This window comes from Grampus griseus (assembly GCF_964374135.1).
Source record: "Grampus griseus genome assembly, chromosome: 1".
Lineage (NCBI taxonomy): Eukaryota > Metazoa > Chordata > Mammalia > Artiodactyla > Delphinidae > Grampus > Grampus griseus.
In genome coordinates, this window is record NC_139017.1 from 72,662,252 (window position 1) to 72,681,369 (window position 19,118).

A 19,118-nucleotide genomic window follows, 5' to 3' on the forward strand; every position below is an offset into this window, starting at 1 on the left:
CTAAGTGTGGCCCTCCCTAGAGGGCCTACCACCAGCCATTGCCAGCGCTACAAGAGAAGATCAGAAGGGCGATATCAGGGTGAGTCCCTTAGCCTTCCCTCTGAAGAACTGGCGGTAGTAGTAAGAGAACTCCCTAAAGCAGTTCCTGGGGTGATAGACACCAGAAAGAAGGTGTCTTGGCACCAGAGCATAGCACTTAAAGAGGAGACTCCAGGAGAGCTTGGTCCAGCCTCTTGCCTTAGGGAAATATCTGAATATCTGTGTTTTGTTGATGAGATTACTAATGTCCAAACAGGTAATGTGATGTGCCCAAGAACACAACCTCTAAATGTCACTGTTTCAATGAAAAGAGTGGAGGGGGAGGCAGGGGACAAAAGAGAAAGGGAGAACTTGGGCTTAGAGGAGGTTCACTGTCCTAAGAGGCCAAGAGAACTATTTAAAAGGAAGATCTGGGGACCAAGGCTTAGAGCCTTTAGCAGAGGGATGAGTGGAAGGACAGCACCAGGGCAGGCCGTCTCTCACCTGAAGACTTCAGGGCCCCAGCCAGCCACGTAGGTGAAAAGCCGTGGGTCGAGGTCCCAGGCAGGGTTGATTGGGAACCCACAGCTGGCACCCATGGATAGCCTGATGGCCAGGATCAGCAACCCCACTACCACAGGCTCCACACGCGCAGGCACTCCCTTGTTCCGTGTGTCCAGGATGGCTAAGATCCCCACAGTCAGCATCCAGGTGCCCAGAACCTTGGAGTGGACAGAGGCAGAGGGGCTCCCATCAGCTGTCAGGTGCTCCATCTGCCCTATCCCACCCAAGCACTCCAGGCTACCACCCCACGTCATCTGACTTTGTCCAACACAGGCAGCTGGGGAAGGTGAGGTGCAAACATAAATGCAACCCCACATCCCACCCAGAGCCTGAACAATAGGCTGAGGTCCCGGGGGACAAAGGCAAAGGTTGTGGCTTTCCCAAATCACCCCCTCATGCCTACCTGATCCAGGAAGCCATTGCTCAGGGACAGATAGGGGGCAGGGTAGGTGACAAAGATGGAGGCTGTCTCCTTGGGACCAGTCACTGTCAGGTTCCCACCTGTATAGTTCTGTAGGGCATCTGCAGGGTCATCTTTGCTCATTCAAAACTGCTCTAAGGCACCCTTGCCCACACACAGGTGTCCCCAACCCTGTTCTCTCTGTTACCATGATAGAGAGCATACACCTATGCTCCAGAGGCACAGAAAGCGGATAGCAACTGCACCAAGGAGTAAATGGGAAACTTGACCCAGGGGAGGCATCCCAGGAGGCACATGACCAGGGAGAAGGCTGGATTCAGGTGGGCCCCTTCAAAGATCAAGAAAAGAAAACCAATATCCATTGTGTCACTGCCAGGCACTGTCACCAGGTAACACTGCTACTCCTCCCCACAACTCTTCAGAAGACAAATGTTACTCTTCCCATCATATAGATTAGGAAGTTGAGGCTCAAGGAGGTTAAGCAACTTGTCAAGGTCACACAGTGAAGCCAAGTTTGAACCTGGGTCTGTCTGCTCTTTCCACTACAGCACTTGACGCAATGTGTGCCTGGGGGACGAGCAGGTGAGGTCCTGAGCAAAGGTGAACCCCCAAGGGCTTAGGTGGGGGACAGAAGAGGAGAGTACTTACCCTTGATGCTTTGCCATAGATCTCCATCTATGTGAGTGGAGGATTAATGTGAAGAAGCGGGATGGCAAGATACAGAAAGGGAAGGGACTGGACTGGGCCAAAGGCATATCTCAGTCCAGGTCACTGGTCAAGCTCAAGGAGATAATATCTATGAGTCACCAAAGGATCTGCCTTTTCACAATTACCACACTCAAGTACACAATCCTACCCCGTCTGATGACCAGACCTCACCCTCCTTACCTGAGACATTACCACTGATGTAGATGGCTAGCCTAACACCCAGAGAGCTAGCCAGAAACATGATGAAGAAGTTGCCTTTGGTTCCTCCACTGGTGACAGCCTGGGCCAAAGTCCCCTGTATGAGGAGCTGGTAGAGAGAAGGAAGATGAGGAAGAGGGAACCAAGAATAAGGAGCCTGGTGGACCAACAGGAGAGAGAGACTGGGAAGGTGAGGGGAGTGGCCAAGAGAGATGAATGGACTTGAGAGATCAGCAAGAAAAAGCAGAAAGAGGGAAGGGGAAAAAATGGGAGAAGCAGAGAAAGAGTAAAGAAAGGGGAGGAGGATAAGAGATGGAAAGGGATAGGCATAAAAATGAGGGAGTAGGAGAGGGATAAAAGGGACAAGAGCGGGGAAAAAGAGAAATGATGGAGAGTTGAAGCGGGACACCAGGAGGAAGAGATAAGGATGCTAGGAGGAGCCAGAAACTTTTGCCCACCTCCCCTCTTTCCTTCCCCCAATTACCCTGCCTACTGTGAGCACAAACACACCCAGAAACTCTGGCCAGGCACTGCCGGGCCAGGATGCTGTGGATCTGAAGCCGGTCCTTGACTTGGGCCAGGGACTGAGTGTAGGCCATGGTGGGGACACCTTATCTCTGGTTACCACTCCCTCTGTCTGCATAGGTGCACTGCTGCTACACAGCTTCTGCCTGTCAGGGGCAAAGATAAGGAAAAGACTTTAAAACCAATTATCTCAGTTACTGAACAGCAGCTAATGTCTGTCTGTGCATGAGTGGAAGCTAGGGAGGGAGAAGGTCTATGGGCAGTCTCTGTGCACAACTAGAGCCTGGAGTTTGCCCAGCCTCTGTCTCCTCTGTCTCTCATCCCCAGTCCTCCCAGGAGGAGCCTCCCCTTATGCTGAAAAACTGGGAGGAGTAGGCTGCTTCATGTACATTAGTTCTCTTGGTGCTCAAGACAGCTGTGGAAAGTAGTATTGTACTATCGCTCCTGCTCTGCGGATGAGGATACTGAGAGAGCCTTAGAATTCCCCAGGCCACACAGCTAGTTAACAGCTAAGTTTGAATTCAAATGCAGGTCTTCTGACACTCCCTCTGACATTCCACAATGCCCCTCATGTGGAACGTGAAGTCTTCCCCCAAACCATTTGGATGCTTGGGAAATTCAATATGCCTCCAGAGAGACTGGGCTGAAGACCGCAGGCTGCAGGAATAAAACCCACATAAGGAATGCTTGTACTTTGATGCAGTATCACCTTGACTAGAGAATGCTCTGTCTTTGTGTCTCTTGCCATGGCTCCAGATGAGGGCTTCATGCCCACGCTGAGCTCCACCTCCCCTTCTCTGGATGCTTGCCACTCTTATTCTGCTTAAGACAGCCACTTCCTACTTCTTCATATCTCAAGCCTCTAATTAAGATTCATTCAACTATGAATCAAGCTCTAGACCCTGGGGAAACAGTGGTAAACGAAACATAGCTCCTGCCCTCTTAGAGCTGATGCTCTAGTAGGTGGAAACAGACAATATACAGATTTTAAAAATACTGATATAGTTTATGAGGTTCTTGAGAGCTGAGCTATATAACCTTGGGGGCTCTAGCACAGTCCTGGGCACATCTCTGTGACATAATACTTCTTTACTGGCTTTAGCGGATATTATAGTGCTCCACCCAGGTCCCCTTTTCAGGGCTAATGCACCCACTCCCCAGCTGCTGGGAATAACAGATGCTGATAGCACTCAGCTACTTCCCTCATGGCAGTGACTTCTGTGGCAGGGAACTGCTTCAGCCAAGGTCACGTGTCCTCCTATAGGATCCACATCAATGAATGGTTGATGCAGGGATTCAAAGACCGAGGGGAGTTTGGTAGCGTTATACATAGAACTGGATGCCGAGAGTGCTGGACCAAAGGAAGTGGAACATAAAGTTAGATGTGGAAGAATTTATTGATAAGGGAACACTCTCCTGGGATTTAGGATTTAAATCCTGGCAAGATCCGTGGGATGTGGGTTGAATACACTTCTAGGAGGCTTGGGGAAAATGATAGCTCATGCTAAGAAAAGTAAAAATGCCTAAACAAGTCATTTACATTGATGACCATTATTGAAAAATGGGAGAATACTCAGACATTTTGAGGATTTTTGGACAAAGGATCTGAACTAACATTGACAGCTGACAACCCAAAGCTGTACCACAACCCCTTGTTAGAGTAGGAGCATATGGGGTCCAGATAATAAATGGAGTCCTGGGCTCAGGTCTGGTTCACAGGATATTCACTGAGACCAAGGATCCACCAGGTGGTCACTTCCTTGACACCCCAACATATAATTGAAATGGACATTCTTTGAAGTTGCAGAACACTCATATTGGTTTCTTGACCTGTGGAGTAAGTGATGAAGGCCAATTAGAGGGCTGAGACTACCTCACACCAAGATAATAAATAAAAACAATACCATATCCTAGGGTAAATGGAAGAGATTAGTGCCACCCTCAAAGATGTAAAGAACATAAGAGAGGTGGTCCCTTTCATACCACCAGTTTGGCTCCTACAAAAACCAGACAGATCATGGCAGATGGCAGTGGTCTACGGTAAAATTATTCAAATAGTAACTCCAATTGCAATTGTTGTGTCCCAAATGGTAACTTTATAGAGCAGTTTAATACAGCCTCTGGTTGGTAGTATGTAGCCATTAATCTGGTGAATATGTTATTTTGCATCCCAACCAGATCAGAAAGGAGGATCCCAAGGAATTTCATCCACGTGGGAAGTCTAGTGATAAACACTTATGGTCTTACCCCAGGACTATGTAAACTCTCTGGTCCTCTGTCATAATATAATCTGAAGGGAGCTTGACTATCTGGACATTTTGAAGAACATCATATTTGTCCACTATACAATGGACCCTTGAACAACACAGGTTTGTACTCCTCGGGTCCACTTACATGTGGATTTTTTTCATTAAATATGTATTACAGTACTACACGATCTACAGTTGGTTGAATGAGAAGATGCAGAACCACATATACAGAGAGCTAACTGTAAAGTTATACTTGGATTTTTTTGGGGGGGGGTCTGCGAGACATGTGGGATCTTAGCTCCCTGACCAGGGATCGAACCCGCACCCCCTCCAGTGGTTAAGGCGAAGTCTTAACCACTGGACCTCCAGGGAAGTCCCTGGAGGGGACTTGGATTTTTGACTGGGCAGATGGTCAGAGGCCCTAACCTCTGCGTTGTGCAAGAGTCAGCTCTATATGTAACATCATGCTAATCAGATAAGAAGAGGAAGAAATGGAAGTATATTGGAGGCCCTGGAAAGATAACATGTATTCAGAAGGTGGGAAACAATCCTATAAAGATTCAGGAAACTGCCACCTTGGTAAAGTTTTGAGAGGTCCAGTGGTCTGGGACATGCTGGATATCCAATCTGAAGTAAAGGACTGATTATTGCATCTCCTACCTTCCACCACTAAGAAAAAAACACATCACCAATCTACTTAGGATTTAGGAGCGATGTATTTCACACTTGAGAATACAACTCTGACCATTGAAGGCTGTCAACTTCGAGTGGGGCCAAAGCAGAAAAGGCCTCTGCAGACATGTGACCCAGCAGACCCAGTGAGACTAGAGTATCTGTAGTAGGAAAAGATACCGTGTGTGGTTTGGCAAGCTCTAATAGGAGAATCATAATGTAGACCCACAGGGCTCTGGAGCAAAGCCATGCCATCTGCAGCAGAGATATACATACATTTTGAAAAGCAGCTCTTACAGTGCTTCTGGGCTCCAATAGAGACAGAGCATCTGATTACAATTCATCAAGTGACCAAGTAGCCAGAACTGCCCATCACAAGCTGGGCTCTGCCTAATTCTCCATGTCATTAGGAAGGGTGGGCCCAGCAAGAACACATTGTAAAATGGAAGTGACATCTTTGGGTTCAGGCATAAGCAGGATCAGAGGGCACAAGCCAGCTGAAAAGTAAGTGGCCCAGACTCATGTCATTTACCAGGCATCTCTCCCTCAGCTCACATGACCCTATTGGGGATTGTCTTAGTCCATTCAGGCTGCTATAACAAAACACCATAGACTGGGTGGCTTATAAACAGAAATTGATCTCTCACAGCTCTATAAGCTGCTGATTCCAAGATCAAGGTGCCAGCGGATTCGGGGTCTGGTGAGGGCCCACTTCCTGGTTCATAGACAGCTGTCTTCTCACTGTGTCCTGAGGTGGCAGAAGGAGCAGGGAAGCTCTCTGGGGTCTCTTCTATAAGGGCACTAATCTGATTCATGAGGGCTCTACCTTCATAACCTAATCACTTCCCAAAGGCCCCACCTCCAAATACCATCACATTGGGGGTTAGGTTTCAACATATGAAATGGGTAGAGGGGGGCACATTCAGTCTATGACATGTATCCCTTGTGAAGAGGGATCAGAGAAGGAATAAGCTTGGTTCAGACATGAGTTGGCAGTTTGTGGGCAAAAGCCAAAAATTGACTGCTGCTGCATTGCAACAAATCAAGAGTGGCCTTGAAAGACAGTGGTGAGGGGAAATCCTCCCAGGGGACAGAGATTTGGACAGCACATCTGGTCATCCACTTTGCGTGGAAAGAGAAGCTAAGAACATACACAGTCACAACTGGCCTGGTTGTTTGGTCAGGGGCTTGAAAAGACAGAGTGGAAGATCAGGGACAAGAAAGTCTGAGGATGGACCTATGGGAGTAGTCTTGAAGTGTAAAGGTCTTTGTATTATACGTTAACGCCCACCAGAAAGCATCCATCACAGATGCACTGAACAACCAAGCAGGAAGAATGACTTAGCCACTGCCTGTCATCAGCCACCCACTTCTGAACAATGAATACACTGAGTAGAGTAACTGGTGGTAGGATACAGGCTATGCACAGGCCCAACAGTGTGAGCTCCTACTCACCACGGCTCAGTTAACCACTGCTGTGGCCAACGTGCAATCTGCCATTAACAAATACCAACACTAAGTCCCTAATACAGTGCTATCTCTCGAGGAGAGGAAGCAGACACTTAGGGACAAGGACACTAGATTCCCCATCACTTTTGACTGGGATTGACACTTACTCTGAGTATAGGTTTGCCTTTCCTGCCCATAGGGTCTCAGCTAATATCACTCTATAAGGACTTATAGAGTACTTGATCCGTTAATGTGGGATCCACATTATATAATTTTTAAAATTTTATTTTTTGGCTGCGTTTTGTCTTCTTTGCTGTGCACGGGCTTTCTCTAGTTGCGGTGAGTGGAGGCTACTCTTCGTTGAGGTGTGCGGCTTATCATTGCAGTGGCTTCTCTTGTTGCAGAGCATGGGCACTAGGGCGCACGAGCTTCATTGTCTGGGGTATGTGGACTTCAGTAGTTGTGGTTCACGGGCTTAGTTGCTCCACGGCATGTGGGATCTTCCCGGACCAGTGATCAAACCCGTGTCCCCTGCATTGGCAGGCAGATTCTTAACCACTGTGCCACCCGGGAAGTCCCTGAAAACTATTTTTTTTTTTTGGTTGTGTTGGGTCTTCGTTGCTGTGTGCGGGCTTTCTCTAGTTGTGGCAAGCGGGGACTACTCTTCACTGCAGTGCACAGGCTTCTCACTGCAGTGGCTTCTCTTGCTGCAGAGCACGGGCTCTAGGTGCGTGGGCTTCAGTGGTTGCAGCATGTGGGCTCAGTAGTTGTGGCTCACTCACGGACTCTAGAGCACAGGCTCAGTAGTTGTGGCGCACGGGCTTAGTTGCTCCACGGCATGTGGGACCTTCCCGGACCAGGGACCGAACCCATGTCCCCTGCACTGGCAGGCGGATTCTTAACCACTGCACCACCAGGGAAGTCCCTACATTTACATCTTGAGTTTTTCTATCTGGTATGAGGGAATGTTCTAATCTACTTGTTTTACATGTGGCTGTCCAGCTTTCCCAGTACCACTCGTTGAAGAGACCAATAATGTTTTGCTAGTTATATTTTCCCTAATATATACAAAAAAATAAAAATAAAAACATAGCCAGTAAAGGAAAACATATTTGCCCATGTACTTCATCAAATTATCTCATGAACTACCCAATCATAGTGCTCCCACACCTACGGAAGCAGTTTTTCCTCTACACTTATACACATACTTCCTTTTTTTTAATCTAATGCATCTCCATGTAGAAATTTCCCTGGAATTATCACTAGTTATCTTATCTCTTCATAAGGAAAATCATCTTCTAGAGATACCTGACCCTTACTTATCAAAATCAGGTTTTGGAAAGTAAAGCAAAAAATTAAGAAATAATTTTTTGTGGGCCAAGTTAATTTGGGAAGCCCTGGATAGTGTGAGAAAGTGGAACAGCCATGACAAAGCCAAGACTAAGGAATTAGCATAAATAAAGGTTTTATTGGTAAGTCTGGGTGAGTGACATACTGACATACCCCCAATTCACTGTTCCACACACCCAAGGTGCTGACGTGGCAGGAGGAGAACTAAGCCCATTGCTGGTGAGCAAAGGGTGGGAGGCGAAAAGAACCTAAAGGCCTCTGAGGGTTAACAAGGCTACCGGGACCGGAACCAACGTCCTAAGAACAAATCCAGGATGGAAAAGGCATCATCCAGGGATGGAGGTGTTGGTGATTCTGGACCTAAGGAAGAAAGTGATACACAGAGGCTAAATGAAAGAGACTAGACAGGGGCAAAGGAGAATAATAATGTTAAAGGGTAGGAGGATTAAGGGTTTCCCTTTCCCGAGGAATTAAGAAATGGATCCCTTTGATTCATACTCTTTACTTACCATCTCTAGGAGAGCCACCTGCTTCTTGATGGGTTACTGTGGTCTCTTTCCGGCCCTCACTGTCCACCACAGTCCGGCGCTCCTCTACTGTCTACAAGGAGAAGCCCCCACCATATCCCTAACATCACTAAAGGTGAGTTAACGGATTTCTTTACATAGGTCTCCCTTTCCAGAACATTCTCTGACCATAGTTCCCTTTACCCGTCTCTCCCAACTCACCCCATCTGGCTTAGTGATCTTAGTCACAGAGATGCTCTTGAAATAGGATTTGGGCTGGGGCTGCAGAACTGGGCCAAGGCCCTCCTCGGAAACCTGGGTATCAAGATCTAGAAGGGCAGAGAGAGGAAAGAGGAAAGAAGGAGTCCAAGGGAAAGAAGGGAACAAGTGTAGCCGGAAGAAATTTCAGGGAGGGAGAACAAAGGGCTGGTAAATGTCCTTTCCCTCCAAACTCACCATTGTCCTCTCTGGCTCTAGAATGGGGGGTCACAGGCCACGTATCATCAAACTGCAGAAGAAGCCAAAGTAGGTCAAATGACACCTTTCAATCAAATTTGAGGGGGTCACAGAACCCAAACTATTTCCAAGTTCCAAAACTACTTTTCCTCAGCAGAAATAATCCCAGCCAGGATAGCTTTATTTACTTACACCTTCCACCTTCCTATCTGTTTTATGTATCCCTCTACCAAAAAGCATTCCTCAACTGATACTTTTCTGTCCTCCCTCAAGAAATCTGCTTTGTCCAAGAATCATTTAGACCAATTTTTTTAAACAAAAAGCAGAACTCACATTTCCCCCCAAAGAAAATCCTACAAGAAGCTTAATACAGAAAACATATAAATACACCAAGTGGAGGGCCTAGGACTCCAACCCAAGACTGTTAAGATTCCAACAAGGTTTCCAGTCTTTGCAGTCAGTTTTCTCCACAGGCTCCCACTTCAGGCCCAGATGTACTCACCCTATGAAAAGGTCTCTGGGAGCCCCAGCCTGGTGCTGGTTTGGAGGATTCAGTTCTTGCGTCACTCTCCAAGGCCCCACGAAAGATCCTAGGCTGGTGACTATCTGGATACTTAAGCATTGAGTCCCGAAGCGTCTGTCCTTCCTGCCGTCTCTCACCAGATGTCTCTGACTCAGGACCTGGAAGTTCTGCAGAAAGGTGGCAGGTGGATGCTGGGGACTTGGACTCTTTTAAATCTCCTTGAAATCATCAGTTTTCTCACACTTCCCAACCCCCAACTACTCTCTGCAGGTTCCTTTTTTCACCCACCGACCCAGCAGAAACCACAGGTTCTCCCCCGGGGCATCCACACACCAGGAGGGCGGGAAGGCAAGGTCCAGGCCCCCATCTCGCTGAAGATGTTATTGAAATCCCGTACTAGGTCATCAAAGCCGAAGTTATCGTGGAAACGCATCCCTCCTCCTGGGCTGAAGCTGAAGCCGAAGCCAAATTCCTCGGGGGGCTGGGGACCCTCAAATCTCGAGCTCCCACGGCCCCACGTGGCTCCTTCTTCTTCCTCATCATCTTCATCTTCATCGCGAGTCATCCCTCCAAAAAAGGGATCTCTGTGGCTAGGGGTGGAGGCAGATCGGCCACCAAGATTTCAGCACTACTTAAACCATAAAATCAGCTAATGGGTGACAAAGTGAGACAAGAGTTGCGATCTAGGAAGCTGAAGTGAGGGTTAAGAGGACTGGCCATCGGGTTTATTTTGTTTTTATCAAAGTCAGCCCTCACCTCGCGGCTCCCCCAAACGCTTCCGCTCGGCTTTTCTTCACTGTTCCCCAGCCCCTCCCTTCTCTCCCAAGGTCCTGCTCACTTGCTCACTGTTCTCTTCCCCAAAGCCCTATTGTCTTCCCCACCCGCGCCCCTGTTGCATCACCCCAGACTGGAGAAAGGTTTAAGCGGCTGTTTCCTCTCCTCTTAACGACTGCCCTGGTTACTGTCGCGGGGTGAGCGCTCAATGTTGACTTCCGTTCTCTCCGCAGGAATTGAAAGAGTAGGGAAAGGGATGTTTTTCCAAAAATAGGGTGTCAAGGGTCAAGCTCACCTCAGAGGATCCCGCCCCACCTTCTCTGGCCCGGACCCGCTCTCACCTCCGAGGTCCAGAAAAGCCGAAAAAGCCCCGAAAGAGGTCAAAGAGGCTCATTCCCGCAGTGGGACTCGAACTTTCGAACCCCACAGCTGGGGGTAGCCAGAGCTACGCTGACGGAAATTGAGCGAAGCGTCAGACCACGCTACCGGAAAGCAAGCCTGCGATCGGACACTGTCGTAAAACGACCGTAAGCCGGACTGGGGGGGGGGGCAGGGCGGACGGGCCTATCACGTTCCAAAGGCTTTCTCTTTTACTGTTTCCTGTGAAGGGAGCGGGCGTACTGAATTTTCATTTTACAACGATCACCTGCCTCCTAAGTCAATTCTCCTTCCTGCCGATCAACCCGCTCCAACAGGGTGTTTCGAGGGTTTGACACTGGATGGCACCGGAGGCAGCCGCCAGAGGGCAGCCCACCCGCACAAATGAACCGGACCGAGACCCACCCTCACCGCCGGCTCACCAACCCATGGACGACCAGTCTTCCTTCTAAACCCACCTCGGCCCTTTCCTCCGTCCAGTTTGTTTCTTGACTGATACAAATAGTCTAATATTAATTAGAGGGATGGACAAAATGTTGCATTAAGCTTCTTCTAGTAGTGACTTCCCCAGAGTTGAGTAAAAGATAAAAACAGAGGAACGCATGGATTTAACTCCATCTCTCCAGCTATTAAGGATTTTGTCATAACTATACGGGAGTCTCCTAATTCTTTCAGGCAGGGTCTGCAACCACCAGGATAAAGACTTTGTAAGAGAGCAAGGGAAATCTATTAAAGTGTCTTGGGAGAGAATCTGGGGCTATAAGTATCCCCTTTTTCGGGTCACTGACTTTAAAAGCCTCCCCCTCCCTGTACCCCCACCTCCATCCCAACCCTGGCCTTGCTCTAGACTCCTTTTCAAGGGGTTGGATATTAGCTACTTGAAGTGAAAGCACTCAAGAAGTAAGAACTACTGCTTCAGTTTTGCTAGCCAACAGTGCATGTTGCCCTCATTTCTTTCCAGTTCATTTGCCTGGATCCATCTAAATTACACTTTGATTCTACAAAGCCATTTCTTTCAACTCCTGCTTAACCCTTTCCCTTTCCACCCAATATCTGCTATCCCTTCACTGCCTAAAATCTGCTGTAGATCTGGAGGAAATGAAGATTTGCAGTGATTCTTTCCAGGCACCACGCTGTGTAATTCTTAGGGGAGGGGGGGGAAGGGAATGCCCTCAAGGGCAAGATACTAGCACATTAAGGTCAGAGGAGTTCTTAAAGGGCGAAGATTTCATTTTATTCCACTGCCTTCGGGGCCTGCTAGAGAAGGCCCAGTTGGTACAGTAATACTTATTCATCAAGCTGGTCATCGACGAGACTGAGGATATCCTAGACGGAGCAAGAATGGGCAGAGGCTGAAGGTAGAGGTTTTCTTTTTATATATACAAGACACATTAATCCATTAAATTTGAGGACACAGTACAAAAAAAAAAAACACTTCAACTAATTCATCTGACAATGCTGTTCATATTCATGACGCCATTTTTTTGTTGTTGTTGTTTTGTTTCCTAATAATAAAGGAGGAGACTTAGGGCTGTTGGGCTGATATATATTTGGGGGTCCCCCCTCCCTACCTCACCCACACACCACCAGGGTGAACAGGAGGAGGAGAAGGGAGGGCAGGGCCCACAGCAAAGTTTCATAATCTTGAATGCAAGGGGGGAGGAGGAGAGGAAAGGAAGAAAAAAAAGGAGAAAATACAAATCCTATAATACATACAACAGAGTGGGGATGGTATGGGAATGGGACAGACATGAAGCTGAGGCATGGGATGGGCCGCTGGGGGTGGGGGCAGTGGAACCCCCCCACATTCCTTTCTCTCTTTGATGCTGTTTCCATAGTTGCCAGGCTGAGAAGCCCTCTCAGAAGATGGGACCGGGAGAAGAGAGTCAGGGCCTCAGTTGGCCCCCCAGCTGTAGCTGTTGTAGGCAGACTTGTTGGTCTGGGGCTTCTGCGGGATGGAGCTGGTCTGGCTACGTTGCCCGCTGCCCGTCTGCAGGGGAATGGGAGGGTGAATGGGGAGGAAAAAGATGTCTAGTTAGTGGGACAAATTTATGACATCTTCAGGTGGAAATCTGGAAATTGTTTTACTCTCCCATTCCCCTTGCTTAGAAACTACTCTGAAGCTTACTTCTTAACCATAGGAAATTTGTTTTATACAGCAGTTAGAGCACCTCTGACAAGTAAAAAAACACTTTAAAACTTTAAATAAGGGAAAGATGAAAAGAGGGTGGGATACTTTGAGAGACAAGATAGTGCATCAGTTCTACTAATTTTCAATTTCACCTTCTCCTCACCCCCCAAACCCACCATCCCCTGATCCGAGGAAAGGCTACTCTCTAGAGAGAATTATAGCCTCTTGGAGATGAGTGATCACAAGGTGATTTCACTTTCACTGATCCCCATGAATGCCTCAATTTGGACATCTGTCTTTGAGAGCAAGGCAGCCCTTATTCTAGCTCCGCAACCACCTATGAGGAAGGGGGAGAGGTCACCTGCACCACCCCAGGGCTCCCCACCCCTACCACACATCACATCTGCGAGCCCATTTCAGGAAAGGTAAGAGAGACAGTCTGAGGCCCCAGGCTCCAGATGCTGCCCCAAGAATCCTTTCCATTCCAGTAACCAAGTGTTTCAAGAGTCGGGGAAGGGTAGAAAGAAAAAGACACTGAGGAGAGGAGGACAAGAGGAACGGGAGGCCAGAGAGCTCAGCAAGGTGTTTGTGTTTGTGTATCCCGATTTGTGACCGTGCAATCTTTTCTCTTCAAGTTCCCTGAGACTGTGGAGGTGAAATGGGGACTGAAAAGGAGTGGGTTCAAGCATATCATCATTCAGTTTCATTACCTGCTCCTCCTGCTGGCGCTGGCAACAGAGAATCATCTGCAAATATGGTAGCTGAGGCAGAACCAGGATATATGGAAAATAAAGGGACAAACTTTGACAATAGAACTCCACCATTAGAAGGGAAAGCTATAATGTCAGGGAAGGGGGAAGGCTGGGAGAGGTAAGAGGGGAGGTGTGACCCAGGTCTGATGGGATGAGGACAACTGTGCTATGGGAAGAGGTGGAGGAGAAAGGCACCAAAGGAACTGGGCAAAAAAGGTTTCAATCTGGCCTCTTCTCTGACATCTCCTTTGCCGGCCACTCGTGTTGTGTGCGCTTGTGTCTGTATGTGCTGTGTGCCCATGGCTGGCGCTGGGGAGGACTGGGTGAAGGTGGTGGTGAGGAAGGGTAAGAAAAGGAAAGGGGAGGTAGTTTTAGGGTATAGGAAGGAAAAGGAAGGGAAAGGAAAGAGGGGGAAGGGCTATTACCTGGCCATCCTGCTGCAGGTGATGGTGAAGGATCTGGGAGTGCGGTTGCTGATGGGGGGTCAGAATGTGCATAAAGGGGGCAGGTGGGTAGGCAGCAGCTGTGGCCGGATTGATGGGCCCCCCACTTCCTAGGGCTGAAGGCAAGTTGAAGGAGGCAGCAGGAGTACCGGAATGAAAACCTTGTTTCTCAAAGGACTGCTATCCAGGAGAATGGGAGGAGAGAGAGTAAAAGGGATCAGCAAACTAATCCTCAGAATTTCTGAACCCAAGATCCCCCACCCTCAGAAAGCAGCATGGTATCAGAGAATGAATGCTGCACCTGAAGTCAGACATTCAGGTCTTAGCCTCAGCTCTACCCTTTAACAGCTGTGTGAACCTGAGAAAATTAATCTCTCAGCCTCATTTTCTCTTAACATGAATCAGGGATGCTATTAACCTCTCAGTTCTAAGGACCAAATGAGAGAATAGATGTGACAGCACTTCATAAATTCTAACATCATTCATGAACACAGTGAAATCTGCTAACTACTCTTAGCACAAATAGTGATACCCCTGGAGTTGGGTAAAAATTAGAACTCCTTGGATATTTCAAAAGAAATGAATACACACTGAGGTTTCTTGAGTGTTAATGGTCTTGGCCATGAAAGACTCCACCATAACTCCTAATACTTTACATCAAGCTTTTACTTATTTATGGTGTGTGTTGGGGGGAGCAACACAATACAAATCTGTGGATAATTCAGATGCCTCACTTTAGCTACTGGGTTGTGTCCTCTCCTACTGTTTATAGATATACTTACAAAAAGAATGGAAAGAACTAGTTTCCCTTCATTCCATATGTGTTCTCTCGGAAACTTATGAAAAGGTTGGGAGTGGGTATGTAAAGGGCCAGGACAGTTGCACAGTAAATCACATGACATATCACAACAATTTACCACACTGCAGCTTCCTGTAACATTTTTCTTGCTTTTTCCCAGAGGGCTAAATTTAAACTTCTTCAAGAAACTGAGGTTTAGAGACACTCATTTTCTAGTAGAATGGATTTCCTGACACCTCTCTTAGGGTTGTTCTTGTTCACTGTATTTTTTTTCCCCCTTTGGCCGCGCCACTCAGCTTGCGGGATCTTAGTTCCACGACCAGGGACTGAACCCGGGCCATGGCAATGAGAGCGCCAAGTCCTAACCACTGGAAAGCCAGGGAATTCCCATGTTCACTGTACTTCTATCATTCCAACTCCACCTCCTCTATGTCATCTCTTTTTCCACTTCTATCCAGAGCCAGGCACCTACCTGGGTTTTGGAGTACACAGAACCCGAGATATCTGGCACGCCTGTGTTACTGGAGGTGACTGATACACCTGGGGGAGGAGGAAACAGACAGGAGGATTAGCTCAGCTAGCTGCCTGGCCCCATCCCTGGGAGATGATGTGTGTAGCCCTTCTAGCTATAGCACTGCAAGGGAATTTTGGTCTGTTTTTCCAGCTTCATGTCAGTCCTGAGGGATAAGAGTTCACGACACAAAAGCTCCCTAGGTTCTCCTGCCCTTTCCAGATGTGTACTGAGTATTTATGTGAGAGGGAGGTGTGTTGTATTGGGGAGGACTAAGGAATATAGCCAAACCTCACTAGCATATGGTTTTCAAAACACTTCTCTGTGCCAAAGCCCAACAGGATTGTATTAAACTTTTAACGTCCATTTCAAATCAACTGACCCCAACTCCACTCAGTTCTGCAGTGCTGCTCCTGAACGGGTTCAAAATCCATGCCTCCACAGCATAAGGTAAGTATGAGAGGAGCACTCCTATTCAACCCCCAAGAGCACTTTCATTCTCAGTTTACTTAGTCCAGCTTCCCCAGAGTCTTGGCAATTCTACGCTACAGACTTATGATTTAAAGAGCTGGCGCAAAGGCTAATTTCCATTTGCTCAGTTTAAGCCAAAGCATGGAGAGAGAGGGGTAAGGAAGGTAGATAGGGGTAGGCTCTCTCCTACAGCCTAGGTGGAACACAAAAATCCAACTGTCATTCTAGTTTACAACTTCAGCTTTTCCATGAGTTAAGAGCTCTAATCCATACTCCAGCAACTTGCATATGTTTCCTGTTGAAAACCTCCCTACCACCAACTACAATTTTAAGGAAACCACAATAGTACAATTCTCCATTTTGATTTGTACTCCTTAAACTGAAATACACATACTGTACCTCCTAGGGTATGGGGCAATAAGTTAAGGATAGGAAAAAGCCATCAGGTAAAATAACCCAGCAACTTACTTGAGAAACTGTATACCAATATTGAAGGAAAAGTAACTCAAATTTAACTAGGAATTTAGAGCATCCTTTCTAAAGATCTGTTAGTTTTCAGGAAGTGAGATAAAATGAAACCTCAGAAAAACTTTGCATTTCAGTTTATGTCTTTGGATCGTTCTCCTCTGCTGTTAGGAGCACTCTGTTCAGAGTTTTTTGGAAGCACTAAACTGACCAAATCACAAATGAGGAATTCTCCATTCACCCACAATTCAACAGCAATCTCTCTTCAAACTCCAGAACCCAAATCCTCTCTAGACCAAGGCAGCCTTCAAAAGCTAAGCCCACCTTGGACAGCCACTTTAGAATCTTCCCAGTAGAAGTGGCATCTTACCCTGGAGAACCCTCCCACATCACAAGTCCAGATAGTTCTAGGGAGGAGCAAACACCAACTAGGAAAAGAACACAACTACAGAAACCAAGCATGAGAAAATACTTCCCCATCTCCAAAGTATCAACTCTACACTTTAAAGGCACTGAAGAAAAAGGGGACAATACAGGAACTAACGGAATAGTTTTTTCCCTTCCCTTTGCAAGCCCCAGGTGCCCATTTGGCAAATCACTGGTAATAGGCATAACTTTAAGAACAGGAGTTCATTTATGGAAAAAGCTAAGCTAATGAGGAGGTTTGTGTGGAAGGGTTGAGAGTAAGGTGTGACAGGATATAAATGGAACATTTTTGAGGGAAACCAGAAGAGACAATGATCTTTACTGCAAAGGCTCAAACAGCTTGCTGACACCACTTGGTCATCCCATACATAATGGGAGAAATGGCCGACTCTCAAGCCGGGTGGTAGGGAGGAATTTAGTTCCAATGTGCCCCTACCTGGTCTCATCCTTTCCAGAGGGTGGATTAGCTAAAAAACAGCTTCTAGTCTAGAGGCCTTAATTGGCCTGTTGGCTGAAACAACTGGAAATGCTGGAAAAAAGAGAATACTTTGTGTAGTAGCCCTAAATGGCCTCAGTGTAAGCACCTGAGACCCTAGAATATAATGGGCATTGGTTTCCCTACCTATCATTCACCAGTAATTAGCAATCTCCTCAGACTACGGAGTTTTCTTGCTTTCCTTCCAACAGTCAACACCCCCTGGTTACCCCCACTCCCAAGCAGTGCTGATCATACAAACACAATGTGGATGGCCGGGAGGAGAAACAAGAACCAATCTCTCCCAGCATGGCAGCCCCTGGGAAAGCTGATCACACTCAGTACAAAATTACTCCAGAGGGCTGGGAACAAATACAAAGAAAGTGAAGTACCTGGGTTTCCAATTAACCAAGGACAGGGTTCTCACTGTCCAAGTTAACTCTATGAATGAAGGGCTGATGGTGTACCAGTTGGATTGAGAGGGGATGAGAATTTCCATAGTCAAGGAGATGTCTAACCAAATCTCTCCCACACATTCTTAGCTATACCCACAAGTGCAAAACGACTAATAATCCACAATCCCTGAAAAGCCATCGAGGAACTAAGAACAATGTTCCAGGCTAGAACAGTTTCCACAGCCTGAGTCATCAACTAGCTGGTCACTAATGACTTTATCTGATCTCAATCAGCCACTTGGCCCTTGGGAACCAGATGTGGGAATTAAGCCTTGGAAGATACTTTCCTAACAACAGCTCTGAACACCATCTCTTCAGCCTTTCACAATGACATGACACGAACTTTTTTGTCCTTTCTCCTCTGCTTATGTCAGAGACAAGGGGAAGATCTAAATGGAAAAGTGAAGAGCTATAATAAGTATGGCGAATCGGGCATTTTCTACAAATAGCTTTCTTGACTAACCAATCAACAGGCTGGGAACTGAGGCCACTTCCCCTCCCCCACCTTAATAAAATCACCATACTGAAAAGTTAACAGTTCTTTGGCTATGCTGGGGTTTGATTGAAAAGGCCACCCTCCACCCTTCATCCACAGCACAACATTGGCTCCTAGTGTCCAGAAAGACATGCACGGAAAGAACGCCAGAGTTAGCTAAAGAAATACCACAGTTTATTGAAGACTACAAATATTTTGTTACAAGTTGGAACTACATGCCTTCCAGAAATCAAAAGCAACAGCAGGTGTGTGCATTGATGCTTCGGAGGAGGTGCTGCACCGCTTGAATTCGAAATGGGTAAGACAGGGTCAGACACATGGGGGAGAGGGAAATGGGGGAAGGGCAAGTTCAAAAGCCCAGAAGGTATCCACCAACTCATTTCCCCAAGCCACGCAGGCCATGGCCACAGCTCAGCAGGCTCTCCTCAGTGGTCTGGTTTCTGAAACAAGACTTCAGTGCAAATTTACACACACACACAAAACACAGCCCCCAGCCTTGGGCCAAATTAGCTCTCTGCCGTCCAGAAATGCTTGTAAGGGGGTGGATATTTTCTTCCTAAAAGGAATCAAATACATAAAAATAAATGAATTTAGAGGTTGATGAGGAATGGGATGACAAGAGCCCTCTGTGGGGTTGGGAACTGGGGATTCTTAAAGGGCTGTTATAGGAAGTCTCTGAAATCTTAAGGGAAGTAAGAAGCTAGGATTTCCAAAATCAGTTATGCCATTTTCTTCTATAACCAATCATCTACCTCTTCAAATTCTTGAACCTGGTCCAGCTAAGACCTAAATCTAATATTCTTGGAATAGGGCCACTCCAAGACAAAAGCTTATAATCCTCCCCACCAAAGACTAGGGTGGACCTGCTCAGTGAGAGGGGGGCCCTAGGCACAAGGAGTCTGG

The 19,118-nt window shown here is 47.1% G+C and overlaps 3 protein-coding genes across 22 annotated transcripts in view; all 3 read right to left on the reverse strand.

The window, feature by feature from the left end:
- Positions 1–25: 25 nt before the first annotated feature.
- Positions 26–2,508, reverse strand: AQP10 (aquaporin 10; the record flags this gene model as incomplete). The annotated part of the gene is given in 8 exon segments (XM_082659048.1): positions 26–47; positions 523–740; positions 986–1,104; positions 1,191–1,209; positions 1,213–1,331; positions 1,892–2,018; positions 2,403–2,429; positions 2,431–2,508. Coding segments are annotated over 8 exon segments (729 nt in total).
- A 5,752-nt stretch (positions 2,509–8,260) lies between these two features.
- Positions 8,261–10,950, reverse strand: HAX1 (HCLS1 associated protein X-1). Of its 2 annotated transcripts, none has more exons than XM_082657416.1 (7): positions 10,755–10,950; positions 9,973–10,229; positions 9,619–9,806; positions 9,117–9,168; positions 8,883–8,989; positions 8,664–8,754; positions 8,261–8,514 (listed from the first exon to the last, which is right to left on the reverse strand). In XM_082657416.1, exons 1-7 carry the CDS (start codon positions 10,805–10,807, stop codon positions 8,429–8,431), a joined length of 834 nt encoding a protein of 277 aa, XP_082513542.1. In that variant the 5' UTR covers positions 10,808–10,950; the 3' UTR covers positions 8,261–8,428. The 2 variants fall into 2 exon arrangements, with proteins under 2 accessions (XP_082513542.1, XP_082513543.1); XM_082657417.1 differs by having other exon boundaries at positions 10,709–10,950.
- A 1,113-nt stretch (positions 10,951–12,063) lies between these two features.
- Positions 12,064–19,118, reverse strand: part of UBAP2L (ubiquitin associated protein 2 like) — a 42,036-nt gene continuing 34,981 nt past the window's right edge. For 5 of the 19 annotated variants that reach the window (XM_082658024.1, XM_082658031.1, XM_082658013.1 and 2 more), the window contains 4 exons: positions 15,389–15,456; positions 14,100–14,297; positions 13,633–13,683; positions 12,438–12,781 (listed from right to left, as the gene is read on the reverse strand). In XM_082658024.1, the coding sequence (XP_082514150.1) occupies positions 12,686–12,781; positions 13,633–13,683; positions 14,100–14,297; positions 15,389–15,456 (413 nt within the window). In that variant the 3' untranslated portion in view covers positions 12,438–12,685. Of the gene's footprint in view, positions 12,118–12,437; positions 12,782–13,632; positions 13,684–14,099; positions 14,298–15,388; positions 15,457–18,353; positions 18,772–19,118 lie in introns of those variants that run through there. The other 14 variants (XM_082658022.1, XM_082658014.1, XM_082658021.1 and 11 more) reach the window with 8 other exon arrangements.